The sequence below is a fragment of the Gymnodraco acuticeps genome, unplaced genomic scaffold, assembly GCF_902827175.1.
Source record: "Gymnodraco acuticeps unplaced genomic scaffold, fGymAcu1.1, whole genome shotgun sequence".
Lineage (NCBI taxonomy): Eukaryota > Metazoa > Chordata > Actinopteri > Perciformes > Bathydraconidae > Gymnodraco > Gymnodraco acuticeps.
Genome location: NW_022989748.1, coordinates 2,057,703 through 2,069,168, shown reverse-complemented (window position 1 = coordinate 2,069,168; position 11,466 = coordinate 2,057,703). Strand labels below are relative to the sequence as shown.

The window sequence follows — 11,466 nt, the reverse complement described above, 5'->3', positions numbered from 1 at the left end:
GCAGTCACGTAAATCTTGGGATAATTACTTTGTTTCCCTTACTGGCACCTTGCATTGAAAGTATAGAAATAAATTCCCTTTACAGTACAAGTACACTATACAATGTCCTTCTACAACCTTTAATAACACTCAGGACAATAAAGACAAGTTATACAGAGTTCATTTTCTCTAAAATTGAGAATATTTTTACCAAAACACTGCTTCTGTCCATGAAGTCAAAAATGGTCAATTCCCATTCCCAGTTTTCCAGACTTGCTGATCCTCACACAAAATAAAAGAAACCAGCAGAATCTGGTTCATTAATGAATCACACAGAGTGATTCAAAATCTGTCTAGACCTGCCTGAATGTGGTTTCACAGAAAGCATATTTTGTATGGGAAAAAACTCTTTCTGGCCCTTAATCATCAACTCTGCTTGCAAACAGACATTATAGATAGAAATACAATCATTTAAAATCATATACACTAAGTCAAATTAAAGTACAGCTGCACTGATTCATGATGGTCACAAACTACAAGAGAATTAGAGTTATTTTTTTTATTATTTCCAAAAACCAAGAGCACCTTCTTTACACTTGTTTCAACTTCCCACCACTCTGGACCTTTCATTTTCAGAAGGACTTTTTTTTTTAAATGTTGGGAAAGATTTGTTACGGTACTTTTTAGGTGCATATATCACAATGTAAATATGAAGCGCATACATATAAGATGATGAAGAAGGCATAATTATTTCTTTTTAAACATTTTGACAATCCTAAAGTTGACTTTCGCACCTTTGGCATGGATGAGTCACTTCCTAAAGGTGTCGACACGGCCACACCTGTGCCGACACGGCCACACCTGTGCCTCCCACAGAGCAAACACCTTAGAGGTAAAGTTACAGGACCTGACAGGGCCATGTTTCCATTACGACAATGAGCGTTTGTTTATCATGGTTACTGCGTTGTAAATACATGTTGTTAGTTATAATCAATGCGAACATTTTTAATTGGGCATTAATTGAAACAGGTGATGTGGAGACTCCTGAGAGTCAGCTTCCGGGCAGATTTTAAGGTGTGTCTGCTTGGGATGATTTGTATCAAATCAGCATGCGAACGAACGTTCAGTAATATGTTGTGCTGATTAAATCTGTATATGAATGCCTTTGAAACTGTGGGGTTTTCTCTGGAAGTTTTTCCTTCGTCATACTGATATTCTGTACACACTGTGAAGACCACTGAGACAAATGTAATATTTGTGATATTGGGCTATATAAATAAACATTGATTGATTTTATCCATATTAACATTAAGACATGTATTACTTATATTTTATCTTCATATTTAAAGGGCCAGGTATACAACATGGACCGTTACAACATAGTATGTATAACCTAAGCTGGTTTGCACTTCAGAGATGGGCCCTTTGAAATAGAAACACACAGTAAATGTATGTTGAGTGAAGGATAAACAAATGTAATGTTGTCAGGGGCTTCTGTTAACTAAGAGATGTACAAAGAAGAAAGGGACTGAAAACATCAGGGGTGTTTCACTGTTGAATAAATCCCTAAAAAATCAATGCAAGTGGTGATCATCAATTATATGTTCAGAGGCCTAGTGTGGAGGATAACATAAGGTCTTGAGGCAATTGGATGAAAAACACAATATTGATGATCAAAAACAAAGTCACTCGGTCACTTTTGACCTGAAACGCAAGAGAAGGGTTAATACGTTTTATAAAAATATATAAGTGTCTAGTGCAGTCTAAGAGGACAGGGTATAAAGACATTATTTAGCTTGTATTTCAAAACTAGCTATGTCTCATGAGTTGATGTTATAAAAGTAATCAACAATGGATGTAATTTACTCAACATCAACATACATATACACACACACATCGAATTAAAGGCTTCAGAAACATTTTCACAGAACGGGCACTTTATTTCAGCTCTTTGGCAAAATGTATTGGAATTATTTGCAACATTAGTCGCTTAGATAAGCGGGGGAGTGCATCTGACGAAGAGATAGGTTGTTGTGCTCCCTATCTCTGTTTCTTATCCTATATCTAATAGAACTGCTCGGGTCTTGATAGATTGAGTGGGGAAGTTCATGAGATCTTTCTAGAGGGTTATCAAGGATAACTTTGATCCAATGACCTTTTCCCTCTCTGTCTGTGTCTGTGTATTCTCTTGTTCCGATTAACCCAGCCAAATCTTTTGTCTTGTTTTGTATCTATATCTACGCCGGGATCCGGAGTCGAGGCTGATCCTCTTGCTGTAGTCCTGTGTCTTGGATCCTCTATCCTGAGTTCTGGATTAAGTCGTGGACTTCGGGTCGTGGCTGAACCTGTCTCTGCGGTCCTGCCTTGGGTCTCGCCATGCTGCTTCCCTGATGGCTTCCACAGGATTGTAGCTGACATCCTCGTGGATTCATCTTCTTATTACAGACACATGCATTTCCTGACATTCGGTCCATATGCTGTAAAATGTATTATCTCTTTGATTTACACACGGCATCTATTGCACGTCTCTCCGTCCTGGGAGAGGGATCCCTCCTCTGTTGCTCTCCCTGAGGTTTCTCCCATGTTCCCTTTAAACTGTGGGTTTTCTCTGGAAGTTTTTCCTTGTACGATGTGAGGGTCTAAGGACAGAGGGTGTCGTTTTTCTCATACTGATATTCTGAACAATCTGTGCTGTTGTATTTGCTGTAAAGTGTCTCTACTGTAGGCTATTTTTATTATATGTACAGCACTTTGGCTCGACCAAAAATCGTTTATAAATGTGCTATATAAATAAAACTTGATTTGATTTGAAACTTGAGAACAATTAAAAGGCTAATAGTATGGTGACCAACAGTAATGGGGCAAAGCAGGAAGTGTATCCAAACTAAAGCAAAGTAGCAAGATTAAAATGGTAAATTACAAGAAAAAGTTGTACATTCAAATGTACTCGGGTATAAAATATTTAAAAAGTAAATAGAGAATTGAAAGTTATTGTGAATATTATGCAGAATGACTTCTTTCAGGGTGTGCTTTTATTAAAATATTACAAGTGGATTATTTTTACTGATGTGGAAAATGGTCACACTGACTAATTTAAACTGCGTACATAAATATAAAGCATTGAATTTCATGGAAATATTAGTTGTATATACAATTCTAAATATTTAGGATAAACAAACGAGTTAAGTAAAATAATATACATGTGGTGTCAAATCAACATTAAATGTCCCAAGTGACAAGAGAGCACATTGTCCTCACACACGGGCAGATCATTTTATATATCATTTCTTAGCCTTTCAAGATTCAAAATAGTCATGATTTAAGGCACAATGAAATCACTACAAAGACAGGAAATAACCGAGTTTCTGGAAGAATTCTTTTTGTGAACAGGTTCAAATCCTGTTTGTTTCAGTAATACGTTGTGCTGATTAAACCTGTATATGAATGCCTTTTATCCATATTAACATTAAGACATGTATTACTTATATGTTATCTTCACATTTAAAGGGCCAGGTATACAACATGGACCGTTGCAAAATAGCATTTATAAACTAAGCTGGTTTGCACTTCAGAGATGGGCCCTTTGAAATAGAAACACACAGTAAATTGACGTTAAGTGAAGGATAAAAAAATGTAATGTTGCTTCTGTTAAGAGACGTACAAAGAAAAAAGGGACTCTAAGAGGCTACAAAGAGAGAGAAAATGATCACAAAGAGACACAAAAACACTCACAACTACAAAAACAGCTGCAAAGACACATTGAACGACCAGTAAGTGACGCAAAATGACCAGAAAAAGAGAAAAAACTGCAGCAAAAGGACCGAAGAAATAACAAAAAGACACACAATCAGAAGGTGATGCCTGCAAAGAGACACAAAACAGCAAAAGGGGGGATGGTGTGTTTGAAGAATGACTTTGAATTTATTTGTCTTCTTTTCGACATTTCTATGCATGAGGCTATTCCGTCATTCTAAAACCCTGTTTCAGATGATTCTCCAGCTAAATCACGGAGCCACATGTGCAGCCGTTCAGTTTCAGATCAAAACTGACCCTCTCCTGACTCACCACAAGGTCACTGAGGAGAGAGTCACGACAGTTACTCTCCACATGAAAACAGCCGGACAGGGAACTTCTGGTGATGACTCGCCTGCTGTGTCTGAGATATTCTGAAAGCTCACTCTCAGTCTGCCTCAGTTTACAGGATGAAGTGAGTGTGCAGGATTTGGCCTGCAGCCTCCTCTGAGACGTTTTCTGTCAAATGCATTTTTGTCAAATGCAAGCACACCTTGTGACAGCGCGCGGATGAAGTCACAGAGCAAAGTCTGGCCCAAAGTGAGCCGACTCGCCCTCGGTGCTACTAACCTTGCCCTCAGAAGCATGTGGAGTTCATTATCTACTGGCAAAGGACTTAGAAAGTGAGCTGGTCTGTCATAAAATGATAGCTGGACGAAGGAAAGTAACTGCCATTGACTCACACATTCAAATAAACGTAATGGCTAAAAGTCAACTTAATGAATCAGACTGCATGATCACTCCTGAATTAAGAAATTATTTTTGCTTCCCACTTGCTATGGTAATATATCCTATGTGTGCATGTACAGTAGTAGAGCTGTATTAGGTTATGGATATTATAAATATTATAAACATCATCCTGACATGAAGTGCACTAAGTAAGCAAACAAGAGTGTCTTACAGCTCGTCCAGATTTATATATTTTTACATTACATTTTCATCTGATAAACCCAGAGTAAATGTTATTTTTTGTTTAAACTAGAGGGGAATAACTAACACCTGTGGGATTTTGGTGAGATTATGACCATCCTGGCCAAAATTACAGAGGGGGGGGGGGGTACCAAATCCAGCAGCAATAATACCAGCTCTGCCAGATTTAGAAGCCCCCCTGCTATTTCATACACCATGAATCCACAGTGAAATGCTTTTGTACATTAAGAAAATAAACTAAGACATAAAGTGTACAATATTTGAATTCAAAATATTGAGTTGATAAGTACAGTCAGTAGGTTACAACTTGCTGAGGGACACACTAATGTATTTATTTTATTCTGGGAGAAAGTATAGTTTAAATGAATAAATAGCAATGCAAAACAAAACATTAAAAAAAGAATTCAATTAAATCATTGTTGATGCTCATTGAATAATTTCCAATATGCTCTCAACTTTGAAGTGAATTAAAAAGTAAAACGGTCTACTGTGAAGCACTTTGAACTGCAATTATTGTATAAAAGGTGTCACACAAATAAAGCTTATTATTATACAGTATATTGGTATTATTATTATTATTATTCACATAACTCATTCAACTTAAGTCCCATGTCCAGAAAAAAGAGGTTGGTATCCAAGATCTTGAAACCAAATGCATCACTAACAGTGATTGAAACGGCTCCTTTCTGAGACGTTGTGAAACTGGAAGTTGGTATAGTGTTCGGCACATTGTGAACGACCTCAGTGAGTATTCGCCTCAATCATCACCGTGGTTTTTATTATTTTTTTAGCTGATGATGCTGAACACGTTTCCAGAAAAAAGGTACAGGGAAGCAGTGAGGGGGATTACCGTCAGAACACCTTAAACACTTCTGAGGAAAGAATAGTAATAGTAATAGGTTAATCCCAATTCTTTAAAACAAGGATTCAAAGGCAGCTATTTACCATTAGAGGTATACGCTAAGTTATAGCCAATGATGAATGCTTTGTTTCAGCAGAATGGTATGTTTGAGTGGGGTCATCCCTATATTCCCAGGGTCCAAAGCTTGCAGGAGCCAACATACAGTTTCAGATTATAAAAAAATATTCACTTACACAATCCTGGTGGTTTGAACTTCATGAAGTTAAGTTCCAGAGCTCTGTCCTGCGGGTGTTGAGGAGGACAATAACTGTTTAATCCACTTTAGATCTGTAGACACATTCCGTCGTATCATTATCCTATTTTGTTATCTCCTTACAAGAGTCTGCAGACAGGAACTAGTGATTCAAGTTTCAGGAAACACACCTAAAAAAATACCGTCAGAGACATTTCTTGAATTAGCAGGAAACGGCATGGCATTTTTGCGTCTCCCTGGGAATCATTGCTAGAAAAAAACGTGTTGGCATGCTTACACCAGCAAAGTTTCGTTAACCTTTCCTTGAGTAATGTCATGCAGGTCTTATCAAGTTTAGATATGTAAACCCTATGTAGTGTCATCCTAATGTTTGTCTTTGCATGTCAAATAATTGGCCCTCTTTTCAGAACAATTTATATTTAACCAAGTAATGTGTCTTGATGATGGTAACCCAATGGCACAATGACCCAAAGTGCTTTTACTTGTGCCATGCTAGGCTCCATGTTGGTGTACTTATTTTTTCAATCATGCGTGGGACATGAACATGGGGGTACATATTTGTTTGTATACACCATACACTTTATCACACAACACTGATCCATCAAGATCATTCTGAAAAACAAAAACAGCTTGACATTTAAAGTGCACCATGGGAAACTATGGTGAACAAAGAGACATACGCTGACTCATGTTGTGTCTATTTCCAGGTAAATATGATATCCAACGAAATTCGTGGAAAACTAGGTGACTAAATTCCAAGGCAACATAAAGTGATTTCATTCAGTAGAAGCAATACAAACTGCTGGAGGACAATTTATGTGGGTGGACTAAGGATTGTATACAAAAAATGATGATTGCGTCACAAATTACAGTGAAGACTCCGGGTTTGACCACAGGAGGGCGCCATTTTCCACAACCAGTCTTTACATATGCAGGAATGACACATGAGAAATGAACTAAAGTGGGTTTTTTTGTATTTATTTGACATCTGCAGGAAGCAAGGGTAGTTCATATATTTAGTTTTACACTTTGGGGGGCTTAGTAGACACAGGTTAACAAAAAATGCATTATAGAGGATGAAATATCTTGACTTTTATCCTGTAGTGTTGGCAGATATTTATATTTAAAATACCTGATTATGAAGATAAAGCATTCAGTCCTATCTGCTTGCATAGGTCAACAAGTCATACTAGAATGAGTCATTATTGCCCTTGTTTGGAGTATGACATGTCCTATGAATCATTTTACGGTTATGTTTTTTACCTTGGTGTTTTATGGGAATAATTGCTCTTTGCCAACCCTGCAAGTGGCCACAGAGCAACATTTGAAAGCAAGAGTGAGACTGTTTGTCAGTAAAGTAAAACCCGCAAACACATTGTTGCATATTTGAATTTCATCTTTATTTGTTTTATTATATACTTTGTGTTTTTACATAAAGAGACATATTTCTTTTACACATATAGATTATATGGTTAATTTGTATCTGTATATATGTACACCTTAAATAAATCTTACATTAACACCAAGAAAATAAAACATTTACAGTGCAAGAATGTTTGTAAGTGGTTCAGCGTCGCTTACCCTCGTAAACCACAATCAATGCCAATTTCACATGCTAAACCACCTTCAGTTCTTCCTTTGGTTTTCCTCTCGTCAAGCTCTCACATGAAAACGTGGGGGAAAACATATATTTGCAATAAAAGTGCACAAGTAGAGTATGCACATGTGAGTTTAGTGATAGCAAATTATCTTTTGACCTATTAAAGCAAAACACTTTTAGGAAATACTCATATAGCTTTATACTATATTACTGTTAGCTTAGCTTAGCACAAAGAGTCGAAACACGGGGAAAGAGCTTGGCCTGCGCATGACCAAATGTAAAACTTCTTGTTCTTACACTTTGTTTTTTAGCTTTAGATGTGCTTTGTAGGTGGATTTTGTTACCTTTGGGCGTTGCTTCTAGATCAGTAGATTTATCGCACTGACATGAAAAAAGGCATCCATCTTATCATTTAGCGCTCTGCGAGAAAGCAAAAGAAGTGCTTTTCCCCCCAAAATTGAACCCTTGAGTAAAAACTCAAGCTGAGGTGTGAACACATTAACGTTTTAACGTCCTTAACGTATGCAGAAGAATTTCATAAATCATCATAGAGGCCATTTTGTTTCTTAGGGTCTGGGCTGTGGAAATGGAGATACGAGAGCATGCACACGTAACAGTTTAACATATGAGTTGACAGAGATCATAGCTTACTTTTACCATTTGCAATCTTTGTCAGAAAACATCACAAATACCTACTGTTGTGTAGATGTTGTTCTCTAACCTGAACCTGAACAGTTTACAGTGTAAAGTATGCTAATGAGATGTTGCTCAATAATACTAAGGGCCTTATCATTGTCCTTCTCCACTCACTATGTCAAAAAAAGAGAAGAAAATAAATAAACTACATGTGTGGTTCTGTGTATATTTACAAAGTAAAACCAATGTGTTCTTGGTGTTTCTTAATGAATGGATGCATAAAAGTGAACATTATATCGTTGGTCTAAGCTCAGCTGTACAGTCAGTGGGTAACCAGCCCAAATTCCTCGCATGCATTTCCCCTCACACATTCAGAGAATCTATTTACTATTATGTTACAGTCATTACACTGCTGTACAGAGGCTGTGTTGAGGTAAAGAGGGTGTTTCTGACCAGCTCTATAGGATGGGGGTCAGAGAAATGTTGCCCACGTCAGACAGGAAGGACAGACACTAAGGGAGGGGGAGGATGATTCTCCACACACACACACACACACACACACACACACACACACACACACACACACACACACACACACACACACACACACACACACACACACACACACACACAATATTGCTGTTACATTTGTGATTTCCACAGTCTATGTAGCTTAAGGAGTGATTATGATTTCTATTTCCAGTATAAAACACAGTTTGGTGTATTTCTTTTTCTTTGCAGTTAGTCGCAAAATACTGGTAGTATAACCTCTAGTCATAGATAAATATAAGGAATGGTCATTGTGTGATGACTTTAAATGCAGTTTGCACACATGCACACAAAAGCACCTTGGATTAGAAAATAAATTGCACAAGTTTGATAGATATCATTGACCATACATGTTGACACTTTCTACATAGAGACTGAGCACTGGATTGCATTAAGAAGTTATGAACATGTCTGAAAAAGTATACATTTTGGTATACATCTTCTTAAATGTTGATTGGTATAATTCACCTCCAAGTGTCTATTTTAACATGCAGTTGACTCCTTTAACTACGAGCGCAGGAGCGTGACTAGCCGGTGAGTTGAGCCCAGTTCTACTGTGAACAAAGCACTACACATTGACTAATCTAAATCAACCATGACGCTTAAACACTGTTCATTTTTTTTTCAAATGTATTATTTTGACATTGACTTCATTACGGAGCTTTAATGATCCTAAATTACTCATGCCTTTTTTTTTTCAACCAGTGAAAGATATTGAAGGCTAGCATATATTTTGGGAGGCTAAAACTTCAATTTAATTTTTTTCTTTTGTAAGTCGGTGCGTGTGAAGCATGGAAAGTACTGCACAATCAGAACGTGTGTTCAGTGGCAAAAGAACAAAAAGAGGAGCAGATTGTCAAGATGGCTCTACTTTACCTAATACTGCTACAGTACATCTAGTGCTACTTCTATATATTTCATGAAAATGAATCCAAAAAAAGAAAGAAGAAGAATCCTCTGAAGAGACATTCAGTGGTGAAGAATGACGTCCAGCAGGGGTGAGGGAAGCTTCAAAGCAGACTGGGCGCATGATGAAATTGCAAAAATAAGAACGTTTGTCTGCCCAGTGAGAGTGCTTCCTCCTTTTCGAGTCTTTTAGCTCAACGCCACGTTTGACCTCACAGGCTGCCGTCTCCTCAAACTCCTCTCCACTCCTGGTATCAGCGTCTTTTGTGTGTGGTCAAATGTGCTCACAATGTCAGCTCAGCTACTGCATTTATTATTAAGAGTTTAATACAGCGCCCCCCCGCCTCCCCAAAGTTCACAGGAGGTCATTCTCCTCAACCTACCAGGCGTGGCCTTGATTTCAGCTCGTCTAGTGACACTAATGGCATGCATATAATGCTTCTATATTTGGCTGATAGACCCATAACTCGCCCCCCCCCCCACCTGCCAATTAAATAATAATACAAAATAAAAATCCACTATGCTAAACCAGCCAAGCCAAAGTCTTGTGCCATTTTCAACCCCGCCCCCACCACCACCTGCTCTTTTTGAAAATGTTTTGTATTATTTTTCTTGTCCTGTCGTCCTTCTTCTTATTTTATTCCTGGAGTAAAGTATCACACGGGTCGTGGGGGGGGGGCGATGGCAGACATGGAAGGTGGTGGTGTCGGTGGTGGTTGTGGCGGTGACGAGGGACAGGAAGTAGCTCTTCAGATGGACACGGGACAGGTGAGGACCTTGTCCTCCAGCATGACGCTGAGCACCAGGAAGACGAAGTACAGCATGAACATGATGAAGCCCAGCATCTTGCTCATGCGCCACTTACAGGCGGCGATGGAGATGATGACGAAGAGGAGCATGATGAAGAGGAGCACAATGGCGCAGAAGAGGCCGTTGGAGCTGACTTTCACCGGAGACATGTTGTTGATAAAGGACCACAAGAGCCAGGGGAACGGCAGTCTGCGATTAAAAAAACACGTTCAATAAAGCTTCATGTTGTAAACAATTACTAGGTTAAGAAGACAACAGTATGTACAATTATGAATGTCACAACTTCAATTATTTTGAATCTAGATTTCTTTTTCTGTTATGAGAATTCTCACACACAGATAATATGATTCTAAAATGACAACAATTTAGACAAAAGTCTAATTTGACAATAATTTAGACAAAAGCTAATCAAAGAGCAATTTAGCAGCACCTGCCCATACTTTTATTTCTCACCTTGCTTCAGTTAATAAATAATAATAATGCATTTTATTTATAGAGCGCTTTTCTAGAAACTCAAAGACACTTTACAGAGTAAAAATTCATAAAAACATTATCAAACCAACACACTTAAAATATATATAAAACACAACATTAATTACAGACATATAATAAATATATAAATAAATAAAGGACCTAATGTTGTGCATTAAAGGGTTTTGCCTGTACCTGCCACTTACACCGTTGTTACATCGCAATTATATACTGTGGGAAATATAAATAAAGCACAATACAGCCTAATTACATGGGTAATCGCCATTTGCTTGCACTGAAGTTATCTTCCCCCACCTAATCCTTATAAAAATAAAAAGGTACAGGCCAACAATGGTAAGGAGAAAATAACATATTCATATAAAGAAAAATGTAATCATGTAAGAGGTCCTGTGCGTACCCTACTGTAATGTCGAAGATGTTGGAGCCGACGGAGCTGGAGACAGCCATATCCCCCAGCCCCTTGCGTGCCACGATGACACTGGTAATGAGGTCAGGGATGGACGTTCCAGCTGCTAATATAGTCAGGCCCATAATCTCCTCCGTAATCCCGATGGTCTCTCCAACCTGCAAACAAAACAAAAAAAGGAAAAAATAAAATAAAACTAAGCTTTGGGGTAAATAAAAACCTATCTTTTGTTCTAGCTATTTTTAATTTCC

General features: G+C 38.0%; 1 protein-coding gene across 7 annotated transcripts in view; it reads right to left on the bottom strand.

Moving 5' to 3' along the window:
• Positions 1-7,713: 7,713 nt before the first annotated feature.
• The window catches only part of LOC117553835 (sodium/potassium/calcium exchanger 2-like), a 46,195-nt gene continuing 42,442 nt past the window's right edge, over positions 7,714-11,466 (bottom strand). For all 7 annotated transcript variants that reach the window (XM_034228026.1, XM_034227946.1, XM_034228346.1 and 4 more), the window contains 2 exons: positions 11,207-11,373; positions 7,714-10,506 (listed from right to left, as the gene is read on the bottom strand). In XM_034228026.1, the coding sequence (XP_034083917.1) occupies positions 10,257-10,506; positions 11,207-11,373 (417 nt within the window). In that variant the 3' untranslated portion in view covers positions 7,714-10,256. The remainder of the gene's footprint in view (positions 10,507-11,206; positions 11,374-11,466) is intronic.